Here is an 18,134-nt window from a genome sequence, read left to right on the forward strand (position 1 = left end):
TAGGGCATCTACTTTGTGCATGACACATGTAATTTTTCCAACATTTGTTTACAGACAGATTATTTCACTTATGATTCACTGTATCACAATTCCCGTGGGTCAGAAGTTTACATGCACTAAGTTGACTGTGCCTTTAAACAGTTAGGAAAATTCCAGAAAATTATGGATTTTGAAGCTTCTAATAGGCTAATTGACATAATTTGAGTCAATTGGAGGTGTACCTGTGGATGTATTTCAAGATCATACCTTCAAACTCAGTGCCTCTTTGCTTGACATCATGGGAAAATCAAAATAAATGAAGACCTCAGAAAATAAATTGTAGACCTCCAAAAGACTGGTTCATCTTTGGGAGCAATTTCCAAATGCTTGAAGGTACCACGTTCATCAATATTTATGATAAGAACATCCTAATGATTGATTCTGTACTTACTTTGAAATGTTTCATAGAAACATAGACCTGTAATATAACTTTTTGAAGTATTTGTCCGAAGTAATGCTCGACCAGAACGAGCGTTTGGATATGTATACCAAATGCGCTAACAAAAGAAGGAATTTAGACATAAATAACGGACATTATCGAACAAACATTTATTCCTGGGAGTGCATTCTGATGAAGATCATCAAAGGTAAGGGAATATTTATCATGTAATTTCTGGTTTCTGTTGACTCCAACATGGCGGCTAATTTGACTATTGTTCTGAGCGCCATCTCAGATTATTGCATGGTTTGCTTTTTCCGGGAATAGCAATTGAATCGATGTTGAATCGATGTGGCCATGCAAAATCACTGGATGTTTTTGGAACTAGTGAACGTAATGCGCCAACGTAAACTCAGATTTTGATATAAATTTTAACTTTATCAAACAAAACATACATGTATTGTGTAACATGAAGTTCTATGAGTGTCATCTGATGAAGATCTTCAAAGGTTAGTGATTCATTTTATCTCTATATGTGCTTTTTGTGACTCCTATCTTTGGCTGGAAAAATGGCTGTTTTTATTCTGTGGCTTGGTGGTGACCTAACATAATCGTTTGGTTCTTTTGCTGTAAAGCATATTGGAAAACGGACACTGTGGTGGGATTAACAACAAGATTACCTTTAAACGGTATAAGATAAATGTATGTTTGAGGAATTCTATTTATGAGATTTCTGTTGTTTTGAATTTGGCGCCCTGCAGTTTCACTGGCTGTTGTCATATTAACGGGATTTCAGCCCTAAGAAGTTTTTAACCCACTGTCGTCATTGAAAATAATAATTTTGTTATTAACTGTATTGCCTAGTTAAATAATGGTAAAATAAATAAAAAGTAATCAATAAATTGATTAGACCTAGGTAAATGAGTAATCTCTTAGAATAAGGGAATTGTAAATATAAATGACACTTGTTATGGATGTATTTGACCTTAATATTGCTAGAGACAAATGTAAAACCAGTCATATGGCAGCAAACTGAAGCATATCATATCATATATTATTCCACTGTATAGTTTATGAAATACTGTTTCATGATGCAGAAGTTCAATCAAATCAAACTTTATTTGTCACATGCCCGAATACAACAAGTGCAGACCTTACTGTGAAGTGCTTACTTACAAGCCCTTAACCAACAGTCTAGATCAAGAAGATTTATGAAAATATTTACCAAATTAACCGAAGTAAAAAGTTATAAAAAGTAACACAATAAATAAACAATAACGAGGCTATACACAGGGGATACCGGTACAGAGTCTGTGTGCGGGGGTACAGGTTAGTTGAGGTAATTTGTACATGTAGGTAGGGGTGAAATGACTATGCATAGATAATAAACAGTGAGTAGTATCAGTGTACAAAACAATGGGGGTGGGGGGTGAATGTAAATAGTCTAGTGGCCATTTGATTAATTGTTCAGCAGTCTTATGACTTGGGCTAGAAGCTGTTAAGGAGCCTTTTGGTCCTAGACTTGGAGCTCCGGTACCGCTTGCTGTGCGGTAGCAGCACAAGTCTATGACTTGGGTGACAGGAGTCTCTGACAATTTTATGAGCTTTCCTCTGACGCCACCTATTTATAGAGGTCCTGGATGGCAGGAAGCTTGGCCCCAGTGATGTACTGGGCCGTACGCACTACCCTCTGTAGCACCTTACAGTCAGATGCTGAGCCGTTGCCATACCAAGCAGTGATGCAACCAGTCAGGATGCTCTCAATGGTGCAGCTGTAGAACGTTTTGAGGATCTGGGGACCCATACCAAATCTTGAGGGGGAAAAGGTTTTGTCGTGTCCTCTTCACGTGTGTTTGGACCATGATAGTTCGTTGATGTGGACACCAATAAACTTGAAACTCTAGACCCATCATTGTAAGCCTGCCACACACTATACGATACATTTATTAAACATAAGAATGAGTGTGGGTTTTTGTCACAACCCGGCTTGTGGGAAGTGACAAATAGCTCTAATAGGACCAGGGCACAAATAATAATATAATAATAATCAATAATTTTGCTATTTATTTAGCTTTATTTAGCAATATTACATATAAAACCTTATTTGTTCACCAACAATTGTCAATAACTCACCACGGGTGAATGAGAAGGGTGTGCTTGAAAGGATGCACATAACTCTGCAATGTTGGTTTGTATTGGAGAGAGTCTCAGTCTTAAATAATTTTCCACACAAAGTCTGTGCCTGTGTTTAGTTTTCTTGCTAGCAAATGAAATGAAATAAATATATTTGCTCTCAAGCTTAGACTTTTGTTAACAACACTGTCATCTCAGATTTTCAAAATATCCTATTCAGCCATAGCTACACAAACATTTGTGTAAGAGTGTTGATAGCTAGCATAGCTATAAGCCTAGAATTCAGCCAGCAACATTTTCACAAAAACAAGAAAATCATTCAAATAAAATAATTTACCTTTGAAGAACTTCAGATGTTTTCAATGAGGAGACTCTCAGTTAGATAGCAAATATTCAGTTTTTCAAAAAAATGTTATTTGTGTAGGACAAATTGCTCCGTTTTGTTCACGTTTGGCTATGAAGAAAACCTGTATCCAGTTATAGCCTCAAGCTCATTAGCATAACGTAACGTTAACTATTTATGAAAATCGCAAATGAAATGAAATGAATGTGCTAGCTCTCAAGCTTAGCCTTTTCTTAACAACACTGTCATCTCAGATTTTCAAAATATGCTTTTGAACCACAGCAAAACAAGCATTTGTGATAGCTAGCGTAGCATTTAGCGTAGCATTTAGCGGGCAACATTTGCACAAAAACCAGAAAAGAATTCAAATAAAATCATTTACCTCACAGAAAACGAAAATTCAGTCATCAAAACGGCGAAATGTTTTCCAAATTAACTCCATAATATCGACTGAAACACGGCAAACGCTGTTAGAATCAATCCTCAATGTGTTTTTCACATATCTCTTCATTGATATATCGTTCGTGGTAGTCTCCTGTCTCCGGTGAATCGCTTGGAAAAAGACGTGCAGTTGAAGATGACGCACCAATTTCGACGGAGGACACCGGGCGGACACCTGGCAAATGTAGTCTCTTATGGTCAATCTTCCAATGATATGCCTACAAATACGTCACAATGCTGCAGACACCTTGGGGAAACGATAGATAGGGCAGGCTCATTCCTGTCGCATTCACAGCCATATATATAAGGAGACAATGAAAAACAGAGCCTCAAAAATCCTGCTCATTTCCTGGTTGCAGTTTCATCTTGGTTTTGCCTGTAGCTTCTGTTCTGGGAAACTCACAGACAATATCTTTGCAGTTCTGGAAACGTCAGAGTGTTTTCTTTCCAAAGTTATCAATTATATGCATAGTCGAGCATCTTTTTGTGACAAAATATTGCGCTTAAAACGGGCACGTCTTTTTATCCAAAAATGAAATAGCGCCCCCATAGATTTAACAGGTTATTTAATGTATAAGTGAATAGGTTGGTTTACTTTTAAGTTTAAGTTTTGACCAGTAAGGTTGCTTGTTAAGCTGCGGCCAATGGGAGTGTTGACCTGGTTAATGGGAGTCCTGGGAAAAAAGAAAGGGAGAGAGACGTTGAGAAAAGGATGGACATTACATTATGACCGTTGGTGAAGAAAAATGGTAAAAGATGATGATACAAATGGAACAAAACCCTACCGAGTTTTGATGGGAAATACTAATTTTCTTTTATAAGCGTTATTATCATTTTGTTAATCCCTCTGCTCACGGAACAAGCTAGCGGGCTGAAATTCCGCAACATACGGTGACCGCTACATAAATAGTCATATTAAACATTCATGAAAATACAAGTGTCTCACATGTATTGAAAGCCTAGAATCTTGCTACTCCAACTGCATTGTCAGATTTAAAAAAGGATTTACTGCGAAAGAATATGATGCGATTATCTGAGCATAGAGCCCCATAGAATTTTTTTTTTAACCAGCACAGGTGTAACATAATCACAAACTGCATTAAAATAAATAGTTTACCTTTGACGATCTTCATCTGTTTGCAATTCCAATGCTCATTGTTACACAATGAATGATCTTTTGTTTGATAAAATCCGTTTTTATAGCCTAACACAAAACATTTTGTGAACCGCTTGTGTCGTGAATTCCGTCTCATTCCATTTTCGACGACACATTCCAGGTAAATAACCCACACAGAACGTGACTTTTCCAGTCATGTTTGGTTTCACTGCAATCAACTGGTTTGTTTATAACACAATCAGACCAGATGGGCTATTTCGCGGGACGTATTGACTGAAAGAAACCGATTTGAAGACAAGTCATGACATCATTGTGCACCAATGATTTGCCCGCTGTTTCGTTGATTGACTGTCTTTTAACCCAATGACCACTGATCGTCTTGAAATCTAGCTGGGTAGATAGCCAATGAGCTGAGCTAAATGGCAAAACGCCATGTTTATGTGTGGCAAGACCAACCCATGTAGTAAGCTCCAGCGTAAAGTGAGTCATTCGCTATTGAAGTTTCATACCGGAAGGAGAAACAAATATTACGCACTGCACATATGTTGGCCACACCATATACTCACTGTTAATTTTGATTTTGACCCCCTCCCCCTTTGTTCAGGGACACATTATTCCATTTCTGTTACTCACATGTCGGTGGAACTTGTTCAGTTTATGTCTCAGTTGTTGAATCTTGTTATGTTCATACAAATATTTACACATGCTAAGTTTGCTGAAAATGTACACAGTTTACAGTGAGAGGACGTTTCTTTTTTTTCCTGGGTTTATTATTTTGGCCTTTATTCAGATTACAGTAATTTTTTTGAAAACACAAAATAATCTCCAAAATATCATATATAGCCTTCCCGCATGGATGACTATTTCAGCACTGTTTCTCACTGCTCAGAGAGATCCAAAAAATCATAAATCAATGAGATTTGTATTTTCACTTAATCTCATTTTGTGTAATGGTAAGACTAGTGTAACACTCTCACCAGGCTCGAATTTGACTCTCACGATATTACCTTATGTATAATATCTGAACAGCATGGGATGTTAGCTGAGAAGGACATCCATCTTGGTGGGTGGGACACAATGTAGATATCCTGGTTAGCCGATGTGCGGGAGGACTGGTTGGTCGGCCTAATTGAGGTAGTATGTACATGAATGTATAGTTAAAGTGACTATGCATATATAATAAACAGAGGTAGCAGCAGGGTAAAAGAGGGGTGGGGGGGTGGGACACAATGCAAATAGTCCGGGTAGTCATTTGACTACCTGTTCAGGAGTCTTATGGCTTGGGGGTAAAAACTGTTGAGAAGCCTTTTTGTCCTAGACTTGGCACTCCAGTACCGCTTGCCATGTGTTAGTAGAGAGAACAGTCTATGACTGGGGTGGCTGGGGTCATTGACAATTTTTAGGGCCTTTCTCTGACACCGCCTGGTGTAGAGGTCCTGGATGGCAGGCAGCTTAGCCCCAGTGATGTTCTGGGCCGTACACACTACCCTCTGAAGTGCCTTGCGGTCGGAGGCCGAGCAATTGCCGTACCAAGCAGTGATGCAACTGGTCAGGATGCTCTCGATGTTGCAGCTGTAGAACCTTTTGAGGATCTCAGGACCCATGCCAAATCTTTTTAGTTTTCTGAGGGGGAATAGGCTTTGTCGTGCCCTCTTCACGACTGTCTTGGACAATTCTAGTTTGTTGTTGATGTGGACACCAAGGAACTTGAAGCTCTCAACCTGCTCCACTACAGCCCCATCGATGAGAATGGGGGCGTGCTCGGTCATCCTTTTCCCGTAGTCCACAATAATCTCCTTAGTCTTGGTTACGTTGAGGGATAGGTTGTTATTCTGGCACGACCCGGCCAGGTCCCTGACTTCCTCCCTATAGGCTGTCTTGTTGTTGTCGGTTATCATGCCTACCAGTGCTGTGTCGTCTTGAAACTTAATGATGGTGTTGGAGTCGTGCCTGGCCATGCAGTCGTGGTTGAACAAGGAGTATAGGGTGAGACTGAGCACACACCCCTGGGGAGCTCCAGTGTTGAGGATCAGCGTGGCAGATGTGTTGCTACCTACCCTCACCACCTGGGGGCGGCCCCTCAGGAAGTCCAGGATCCGGTTGCAGAGGGAGGTGTTTAGTCCCAGGTTCCTTAGCTTAGTGATGAGATTTGAGGGCAATATGGTGTTGAACGCTGAGCTGTAGTCAACGAATAGCATTCTCACATCGGTGTTCCTTTTGACCAGGTGGAAAAGGGCAGTGTGGAGTGCAATGGAGATCGCATCATCTGTGGATCTGTTTGGGCGGTATGCAAATTGGAGTGGGTCTAGGGTTTCTGTGATAATGGTGTTGATGTGAGGTATTATCAGCCTTTCAAAGCACTTCATGGCTATGGACGTGAGTGCTACTGGTCTGTAGTCATTTAGGCAGGTTGCCTTTGTGTTCTTGGGCACAGGGAATATGGTGGTCTGCTTGAAAGATGTTGGTATTAGACTCAATCAGGGACATGTTGAAAATGTCAGTGAGTCCCGCACCTTGCAACGGCAGCTCTACCGTTTAGGTCAGTGCGAATGTTGCCTGTAATCAATGGCTTCTGGTTGGGGTATGTACTTACAGTCACTTTGGCGACGACGTCCTCGATGCACTTATTGATAAATGCAGTGACTGATGTGGTGTATTCCTCAATATCATCGGAAGAATCCCGGAACATGTTCTAGTCTGTGATAGCAAAACAGTCCTGTAGTTTAGCATCTGATTCATCTGACCACTTTTTTATGGGCCGAGTCACTGGTGCTTCCTGCTTTAATTTTTGCGTGTAAGCAGGCATCAGGATAGAGTTGTGGTCGGACTTACCAAATGGAGGGCAAGGGAGAGCTTTGTACGCATCTCTGTGTGTGGAGTACAGGTGATCTAGAATTTTTTTCCCTCTGGTTGCACATTTAACGTGTTGATAGAGATTTGGTAGAACTGATTTAAGTTTCCCTCCCGTTAAAGGCTCCGGCCACTAGGAGCCCCGCCTCTGGGTGAGTGGTTTCCTGTTTGCTTACTTCCTTATACAGCTGACTGAGTGCGGTCTTAGTGCCAGCATCTGTTTGTGGGTGTAAATAAACAGCCACTAAAAGTATAGCTGAGAACATTCTAGGCAAGTAGTGTGGCCAGCAATTTTCACAATATACTCTTCTTCAGGCGAGCAGAATCTAAAGACTTCCTTAAATTTCATGCACCAACTGTTTTTTACAAATATGCACATACACCCCCCCCCCCCCCCATCTAACCGGAGTGTGCTGTTCTATCCTGCCGGTGCAGCATGTATTCCGCTAGCTGAATATCCATGTCGTCATTCAGCCACGATTCCATGAAACGTAGGATATTTCAGTTTTTGATGTCCCATTGGTAGGATATTCGTGATCGTACCTCGTCTAATTTATTGTCCAATAATTGCACGTTGGCGAGTAATATTGACGGTAACGGCAGCTTTCCTACTCGCCTTCTGCGGGTCCTGACGAGGCATCCGGCTCTTCATCCTCTGTACCTGTGTCGCTTCCTCTTGCAAATAACTGGGATGTCGGCCCTGCCGGGTGTTTGGAGAATATCATGTAAATCTTGCTTGTTGTTGAAGAAATCTTTGTCTAATCCGAGGTGAGTGATCGCTGTCCTGATATCCTGCAGTAAGATACGGTTGCAGAAACATAATGTACAAAATAAGTTACAAATAACGTGAAAAAAACACGTAATAGCACAATTTGTCAAGGCCGTCGTCGGAAGGAGACCAAGGTGCAGCGTGGTGAGCGTACATTTTCCTTTATTATTGTAAATGTCGCCAACAAAACAAGAATGACCGGGAAGCTTAACAGGGCTATAGTGCCACAGCTGTCCCTGATTGAGAACCATACCCGGCCAAAACATAGAAAAACAAATCATAGAAATAAAGGACATAGAATGCCCACCAAAATCACACCCTGATCAAACCAAATAGAGACATAAAATTTGTAAGTCGCTCTGGATAAGAGCGTCTGCTAAATGACTTAAATGTAAATGTAAGTTACCTGCTGCTAGCTGGACAAAATGCTATGCTAAGCTATCGATAAACTTACACAAATGCTTGTCTAGCTTTAGCTGTAAAGCATATTTTGAAAATCTTAGATGACAGGGGTGATTAACAAAAGGCTAAGGTGTGTCTCATTATATTTCATTTGTAATTTTCATGAATAGGAATATTTTCTAAGGATATTTATGTCCATTGCGTTATGCTAATTAGTGTCGGGCGATGATTACGCTCCCGCATGCGGGATGGGGAGTCACTAAAGGTTAAAACCAAGTAGAGTTTATTTGTTAGAATTAATTGGTATTATATTTAAAAGGTGATTGAATTGCTCCAAAATTGTAATGTTAATGCACTTCTTTTTGAAGAAATATTTATTTAATGTGAAAGTGAATTGCTTGGTTTACTTTTAAGTTTAAGTTTTGACCAATAGGGTCGCTTGTTAAGCTGTAGCCAATGGGAGAGTGGACCTGGTTAACGGGAGGCCTGGGGGAAAAAAAGTGGGAGAGAGACGTTGAGAAAAGGATGGACTTTTACATTAGGACCGTTGGTGAAGAAAATGATGAAAGAAGACGACAAAACTAGAACAGAAGTAACACATATGGAATCAGTTAAGACCAAATTCTTATTTACTTTGACAGCCGACTCCTTTCTCCCCTTCGGGGAACCGAACCCCTGTCTCCTGCATGCCCGCGTTCTCTAGTATAGACATGTTCTGCTCTCCTTTAAGTAAGGAATTAGGCACTTTCTTTTTGCTTACTACAGTATGTATTTTAAGCTGTTTACTTTATCAGACTGCACAGTGTCCGAATAAATAAATGCAGGTGGCTTATACATTCAAAAGCCTTTAAATGCTTTATTATCCAAATTTAAAAGCATATACTGTACAGTACTGTATTTCTTTATCAGCATATTTATGCTTTTGAATACTCTTTCAATATGCAGATGTTGATTTAGTTGTGGATCCATAACGAATTACTATGGGAATAAATATCACTGATTTACAGAAATATTGGAACAAAGTTTTCTAACCTCTCTAGCGTCCTACCTGGCCAACATCCAGTTTGCCGAGCGCCAAATTCAAATAGAGAAATACTCATTATAATAATTCAGAAAATATACAACTATTTTACATAGGTTTAAAGATTCACTTCTTGTGAACCAACCAAGGTGTCAGATTTCAAAAATGCTTAATGGTGAAAGCATACCTTACAATTATTTGAGAACATAGCCCAGCAGAAAAATCATTACAAACAGTGACCAGCCAAGTAGAAGAGTTACACAATTTTTTCCCCACCTTTATTTAACCAGGTAGGCTAGTTGAGAACAAGTTCTCATTTACAACTGCGACCTGGCCAAGATAAAGCATAGCAGTGTGAACAGACAACACAGAGTTAGTTTATGAGAGAGAAGTTTATGAAAGTTTATGAAGGAAAACAATTTAGAATCCTCCAATCCTCTTATGCTGTAGCCTTCTCCCGACCATCACTTGTACAGCTCCATATTTTCCAACACTGAGGGTTTCCATTTTTCCTTTTCTCAGAATAGAAACACCATAATATTCATCAAATTTATTCAGCCAAATTTATTAAAATCAATCCCATGTACTATGTTATTACATAAAATGTTTTAAATTCTCTAGTAAAGCCAACATGGGAGACTATCAAGTGCTTCTCAAAGATGCCCTCTGGTGGTCAAACTAGCACTAGCCTGCAAGGTTTTTTCTGTAGTATGACGCAACCTTTAAAGGAGGAACCAACAACCATCTTGACCACCAAAGTCTGTTTGATGTCACAAAGCTATCCAGTACTTTAAAAATATATTCTCCTGTTGTCCCGGTTTCCAGTGGTTTGCAGAAGAGGATGTCTTCCTTATTTGATCCCCCATAAATGGAATGGACATATACCAGGAGCTGTGCCACACCCGCCACGTCTATTGACTCATCCAGCTGTAATGCATAGAATTCACTGGCTTGTATGCGAAGCAGTAATTGTTTAAAAACATATCCTGCTATGTCCCTGATGCTACCTAAGACAGGGATTTTTTACCAAGATTAAATGTCAGGAATTGTGAAAAACTGAGTAAATGTATTTGGCTAAGGTGTATGTAAACTTCCACTGTAATTTCTTGGGTCACCCTAAAATGTTTATTTTAATTTTACCTGAATAGTTTTTTTTGTATCCACTTTATCTTTACCTCACATAAATGTCTGCACACACAAATTAATAGTGATTCCTCATTATATATTGTCCTCTTTTCTGGCTTCTGTGATATGCTGTATTCTTGAGGCATAACACAGTTCTATTGTATGGCATGATCACATGAAATTCTAACTATCCTGACCTTAACCCCACAAACCAAGTTTTCCCTACTAAATGGTGACAGAATGAGGAGACATTCTTTTTCTATTCAATGCAATTCAGTTCAGTGGTGGTCCTGTGTGGCTCAGTTGGTAGAGAAACAATGGTGTCACGCTCGGTATGAGAGACGGACCAAGGCTCAGTGTGATTAAAGTTCCACATCTTTTAATAAAGAGAATCTTCCAAACAAAACAATAAACAACCAACGACACAATATACACAAAACAATATCCCACAACCCAGGTGGGAACAATGGAGAACTTAAGTATGATCCCCAATTAGAGACAATGACAATCAGCTGCCTCTAATTGGGAACCATACAACAAAGCAATCATAGAAATAGGAAAACTAGAACACCCCCCTCGTCACACCCTGACCTACAACACCATAGAGAACCCCGAGGGCTCTGTGTGGTCAGGGCGTGACAAATGGACTGTTATGGATCGTGAGCTCGATTCATGTGCACATGAAAATGTATGCACGCATTACTGTAAGTCGCTTTGGATAAAAGCGTCTGCTAAATATTATTCAAGGTTTGATGAAGATGCAGAATAATTTGTGATTTTATCTGAACTTTCCTTAACATTGTAACTGTTGTGGCACTGATATTTATTTTTTCCGCCATAGCTGGAATACACTGCCCGGCTGGATTTCCTCTGGCGTGTCCAGGCCAAGGAGGAGATCAACGAGATGAAGGAGCTCCGGGAACACAATGAGAACATGCTCCGGAATATTCTGCCAAGTCACGTTGCCCGCCATTTCCTGGAGAAGGATCGGGATAATGAGGTCAGCTGGAATTATTCCTACCTTATTTTCGTCTGATAGACTGTTCGGGGTTTGTTCAACTTAATAATGTACCGTATTTATGGTATTTTTAATAACTAATGACTTGTGTGGTCCTGTGTAGCTCAGTTGGTAGAGCATGGTGTTTGCAATGCTAGGGTTGTTGGTTCGTTTCATGCTGGGGCCACTCATATGAAAATATATGCAGAGCATTGCTGTAAATTGCTTTTGAAATATTATTTCAGTGTTGGGGTCATACACAACCCAGTTTAATTTGTTTTACCTCTACTTGAACCAAACTCAAGTTACGTTACATTTGTGATTTGGAGCATGAAGAGGAGTTTTCACTTCTTTACTCAACCAAAATGATACTATTGACATATTTACCTATCAAGAGCTGTCGTCAAACATTCATCACAATTGGTTCCATAAACCTCAATGTATGCTAATTACATATGCCCATTGAGAGCCGTAATTGATTTTCCGACAAACTTCAGACCGAAATGCAGAAAGGGGTGGCGGTGGTCTGAACGGTCGGCCTTCAGGATGCTTCCACGAAGTGCAGAGAGAGTAGATTCAGTTAGCCTTAAAGCTTTATAAGACAAGACACACTTTTATTCATGTTTCCTTCTTTTAATTTGATGGTAGTAACATGTCAGTTGGTGGGAGATAACCCATTGTTCCACACATCCCCCATATATGAGTCAGGGACTCAGTGTTGAAGGCTTCCGAATGTGAAAGGAAAGTTTTGAAGAAGATACGTTTTTATTTATTTACAGGGTTTACCTCTGAATTCACGCTTGAATTTTAACCTTAAAACACATACAAAAAAATACATATAAATACATACAACCTGGTCTTAGAGCGTTTAATATAATTCTGTATGTAAATCTGTGACGCTCCATTTAATATGATAGTCTATGTTTCATATGGTTACATAAGATGGTTACTTAAGGCAAAAACGAAAGAAGGGAGATTGGCATTTTAGCTAATTAGCACATTTTCAACTGCTTACTACTGTTTAGCTACTTTGCAGCTACTTAGCATGCTAGATAACCCTAACCTTAAACCTTTTAGCTAACCCTTCCCCTTTAACCTAACTCCTAACCCCTAGCCTAGTTAAAATTATCGAGCTAGCTAACGTTACCGACCTAGCCACCTAGCTAGGATTCTTAACGTATCATACATTTAGCAAATTCGTAACATATTGTACGTTTTCCAGATTTGTAACATATTGTATGTTTTGTAAATTCGTAACATATAATAAAAATTGTAATTTGTAACATCCACAAATACATACCCTATGAAACGTAACATATCATACTAAATGTAGTGTCTCTGATTTACATACAGAATCATACAAAATTCTCTTGAGACCCGGTTTGGAGTAAAAGAAGCAGTGGAAATTTGAACATGAAAATATTGGTTTGGCAAACTCAATCAAAAAAGCTAATCGAAACCTCTCCACACACAAAGGTTATAACATTCTGGTTATGGCAATATATAGATAACATTTGGTAATCAGTTTGTATATGCTACTTCCCATAGTCAAATTCAGCATGGGTCAACAACAGGGATCATCAACGAGATTCAGCCGCGGGCTGATTTTATCTTGAGCGGATGGTCGGGGGGCCGGAACATAATAACAAATCATTTGGAGACTGCAAGTTAACTGCAAGAATCCCACACAGATATATAACTCCTTAGTCATATCTTGTCTAAAACATACCGTAATTGCTGGACTATTAAGCGCACCTGAATATAAACCGCACCCACTGAATTATTAAAAAATATGTATTTTGTACATAAATAAGCCGCACATGTCTATAAACCGCAGGTGCCTAGCGGTACATTGAAACAAATGAACTTCACACAGCCTTTAAACGAAACACGGCTTGTAACAAAAACAAATAGGCTTTAACGAAACACGGCTTGTAACAAAAATTAAAACAGTAGCCCAACAAGAAAGTCATTGGTCACTATCTTCCTCCTCCTGTGCACTGAAACCACTGAAGTCATCTCCTTCGGTGTTGGTGTTGAATAGTCTCAGAATTGCTTCATCTGATGTTGGATCGTTTTTTTATTGTCGCTCTCGTCACTTTCATCCGGAGGCAAATACCCCGCTGAGCTCATGCTGCCCCTCCAACATGCAGCAGTCCAGCCTTTCGAAACCTGTTGATGATAGTGGATTTTTTGACAATGCTCCACGCTGTCAGGACCCACTGGCAGACTTGACCATAAGATGCTCTTCAGCTGTGGCCCGTTTTAGTGAAGGATTTCTCCCCACTTGTCATCCAAGCCTCCCACTGAACAAGGAGCGCCACCTTAAATGCACGATTTACACTGATGTCGAGTGGCTGCAAATACTTTGGGCCATCTGCTTTTCTTCCCTCTGAAAGCTTTTGTTGTCTTTCTGCACTGAGTCAGTTCCTCAAGCTGCTGTTTCCAAAGTCTTTTCATCGACTCATTAAGGCCAAGCTCCCATGCAGCAGCTCTATTTCCTTTTCCAACAGCCAGATTTATCGCCTTCAACTTGAAAGCTGCATCATATGCATTTCTCCATGTCTTTGCCATGATGAGGGTGACAAAATTACTACCGTAATCAGAATGATGGGAAGTTTGAGTGCGCTCGATTTACGTCACATTATGTGACGGTGCTCAGTTTTTTGGCGGCATGAATCTTGTGAAAACGGGAAAAATCCATAAATTAGCCGCGTCATTGTATAAACCGCGAGGTACAAAGTGTGGGAATAAAGTAGCGGCTCATAGTCCGGAAATTACGGTAATCATTTCAAACCTTGCTTAAATATGTATACAATCACATCTCTCTATGCGTGGGAATACTTGGGAACAGATTTACAAAATTCAAATCAATTGGAGCTGATTTCCTGGTGTTTTTACAGTATTTAATATCCAACAATGAACATTTTAAATAAAAAATAAATAAACAAAATAAGTAGTTTTTTGCGCCTAATTTCAATGTTTAGTGGCTGATGACTCAAAGTTACCGGATAAAAGATGTTGATTTATCTGTGACCAATGACCTTGAGCCTTCTTGGACTGGCACTGCCAAGGGCCACCCAAGCAGGCAGAAGCTGCCTGGTCCTCAGTCAGCTCTCCCAGTAGGTGCTGCTGTGTTCTTAGTGACATCACCCTTAAGCAAATCACACGAAAACAGAGAAGATCAACACCGCCAACGGTCTGTGGTTTCTCTGGCTGCCCAGAAGGCATGGAGGGAGGCTGAAACAGCTGCATTCTGAAGCTGCCTTACTCAAAGACAATTTACCAAAACAATAATATGATGGAGGAGTTGAGTATGCTTCTTTATTATCAGAATTCATTGATTTTGTTGACATTATTTGCTAACTGGTATGATATAATATTGTGCTGCGAGTGAATGTCAGAATTATATGCAAAACAGCAGCATTTGCTGGATAGTGGTTGCTCTGAATGATGTGTCGCCACTGCAAAGAAGACACAATTATGTCCCTGGCGTGAAGTTTCCCCTAGATGCAAATCTACAAACCAGAGAGTCACGAATGGAACGCAATGGGTTGTTTTTATGGATGATTGATTCATTGATAGAGAGAGAAACTATGTATCAATTAATCAGTTCAATCAAAAAGAATTTTGGGGGTATCAGACAAATAAAAGACAAATAGTTAAGTTTTAATTTAGAGCAAAATGGTATAGTATATCTAAAACCTTTATGCACAGGAGCAAAGAGCATCCACTAAATAATTAATCTCATTAAGCCGGAGATTAATTAATTAAACCATAATTGCTCAATTGCCCACGTATGAAAAATATACATAACCTGTTACTAAGTTAACAAAATTATTTACAGTACCCATTGTTTAATAAGCTTGAACTTTGACCCACTACTGCATAAATGAATTGTGAATGTAGTATCATTCAAAGGACTGCTAACTTGTATAGATATTTTTAGTCTAAGTAGTATTCTATCTGAATGAATGCCTTGCCTACCTCAACTAGCATATGTGATGTATTAACATTGCACCCTAGTGGTGATGATTTGACAGTCCCTCATAATTTGCATCCCTGCTAGGGGCAAGGGTAGAACGAGATGAGTTGGTGAAACGGATTAGCATACGACTGGAAAACATTGAGCTTTCCGTGCAAGTATTCGAGGAAGCACTAACTTAAACTTTCATCACAGCCATGTTGATTACAAACAAAACAGCTTTGTTGCATTTTGTAACTCGGGATTACATATTCGGTTGTCGTGGAAAAGACGCATCGTTAAATTTTTTTGTAAACAACTGGTTGCAGTTCAGAGCCAACCTGGATACTAAAGAAATCCTGAGGGAAATCGAATCCCGAGGGAAGTATCAACAGATTTATGCTATGGAGGTACAACATACTCCATCGTGGAAAGATCTGGCTACCTCACAAAATATTTCTAACCCGACAGGAAAAAGAAAATGGGTAAAAGTAATAATATCCCCAGGTGTAAAATAGTAAATCGCGGCTACTTCTCAGAGAATTTTGAATTGTCAAGAGGAGTTAAACAAGGGTGTCCGCTGTCACCATTTCTGTTTGTGATGACCATCGAAATGTTAGCTATTAAAATCAGATCAAATAGCAACATTAGAGGATTAGAAATCCAAGGCTTAAAAACAAAGGTGTCCATGTATGCCGATGACTCAAGTTTTATATTAGCTAGATCCCTGCAATGTCTCATTGAAGATCTAGATAACTTTTCTGGACTCTGGACTAAAACCTAATTATGATAAGTGTACAATATTACTTATTGGATATTTTAAAAATACAGATTTTACATTACCCTGCAGTTTACCTATAAAATGGACTAACGGTGAAGTAGACATACAAGGTATTCATATCACAAAATATATATGAGCTCTCCACAATGAATTTCAATATAAATGGTGTAAAAATAGACAAGATCCTACAACCATGGAGAGGTAAATACCTGTCTATTTATGTAAGAATTGCCCTGATTAACTCCTTAGTCATATCTCAGTTTACTCACTTACTTATGGTGCTGCCTACTCTTGATTTGTTTTTCAAATCATATGAGCAAAATATATCTTGCTTTATCTGGGGCACTAAAGCAGACAAAATAAAGTGTGCCTATCTATATAATGAATATGAATTGGGTGGGTTGAGATTATCAAATATAAAAGCACTAAACCTCTCTCTAAAAGCTTCACTTATTCAAAAGTTTTACTTGTACCCTAAATGGTTCTCAAGTAGATTACTAGGAAAAGCTCATTTGTTGTTTAAAAAATGGCATTTTAGCCTTTGCCATGTCTCATTTTTGATTAATTGAAAATTATACTTTTTTCAAAGTATCTCTCTTTCAAACAAGCATTGCAGAGCTGGCTACAATTTCAGTTTCATCCCCCTGAAAAGATTGAACAAATATTACAACAAATATTATAGCTGAACTCAAATGTGCTGGTTGATAAAATACCTGTATTTATGGGAAATATGTTTGATAAGGGTATTTGGTTTTTAAATGATATTGTAAATTGGAATGATAGAGTTATGTCCTTCATGGAGTTATCAGAATTGTATGGGAATGTCTGCTCAATCCCAGAGTACAACCAATTGATTACAGCATTATCCCATAAATGGAGGTGGCAGACGGAGGAGGCAGGGAACTAGTTTGTTTGCCAAATATAAGGAAACAAAACTGGCGGAGGAATAAAAATAGCATAAATAGGAAAGTATATCAGTTTAATTAGAGGACCAGGATGTTGACAGCTGTGTCATACAGATTTCAAAATAGTTGGGAAGAGATTGTTGATATACCGATTCCATGGCACAGGGTGTATGAATTGATATATAAAACTACGCAAAATTCAAGACTTTGTGCTTTTCAGCTAAAATAATTATATAGAATTCTTGCCACCAACAACATGTTGAATATTTGGGGCATTCAATCGTTGAAGCTCTGCAGATTTAGTTTTTCAGCTAATGCCGGTTTTCCTGAGCCTGATGCCGTGCAGGTGTTTGTACACGTGCATATACACACACTCTCATCAAATGCACACATGTGCACATACATGGACGCACACACAGGTAAATAGTGCCATGCATGCACTCAAACATATTCAGTTGACCTTGCTGTTATGATTTTTGTTGTCCTTGTTGTTTTTTGCATGATTGTTTTCTGTTTTCCTTTGTCTTTCTCTTTTGTTCATTTTGTTGGTCATTGGTGCATGGGGGGGTCTTGGGGGTGGGGAATGGAATATATTTTTTAAATTATTATTATTATTATTTATTTGTATTTCTTTTGGGTGGGGAGTCTCGGATTGTTGAGGGACAGCTCTTGGGGAACTGTGGGGGGGGACCTCGGAGGGCTGGATGGGAGCTTGGATCGCTGGTTCAGGTCCCCATTTTTTGATATATATTTTTTTTTTAGATCTGTAGACGTGCCCTTGAGCTGGGCGTTGACCCTGGTTGCTTCTGTGTGTCACTCTGGATGGGAGTCTGTTAGATGACTAATGTGATGTAGATGTTGAGTGGAG

At 39.3% G+C, this 18,134-nt stretch overlaps 1 protein-coding gene across 3 annotated transcripts in view; it reads left to right on the forward strand.

Annotated features, from left to right (window-relative positions):
- Positions 1-18,134, forward strand: part of adcy8 (adenylate cyclase 8 (brain)) — a 255,443-nt gene that overhangs the window by 227,088 nt on the left and 10,221 nt on the right. For 2 of the 3 annotated variants that reach the window (XM_064942680.1, XM_064942663.1), the window contains one exon: positions 11,461-11,619. The exons of the other annotated variant lie outside the window; for it this stretch is intronic. In XM_064942680.1, coding sequence (XP_064798752.1) covers positions 11,461-11,619 — 159 coding nt within the window. The remainder of the gene's footprint in view (positions 1-11,460; positions 11,620-18,134) is intronic. 3 annotated transcript variants of the gene reach the window in all.

The sequence above is a fragment of the Oncorhynchus masou genome, chromosome 3, assembly GCF_036934945.1.
Source record: "Oncorhynchus masou masou isolate Uvic2021 chromosome 3, UVic_Omas_1.1, whole genome shotgun sequence".
NCBI classification, from domain to species: domain Eukaryota; kingdom Metazoa; phylum Chordata; class Actinopteri; order Salmoniformes; family Salmonidae; genus Oncorhynchus; species Oncorhynchus masou.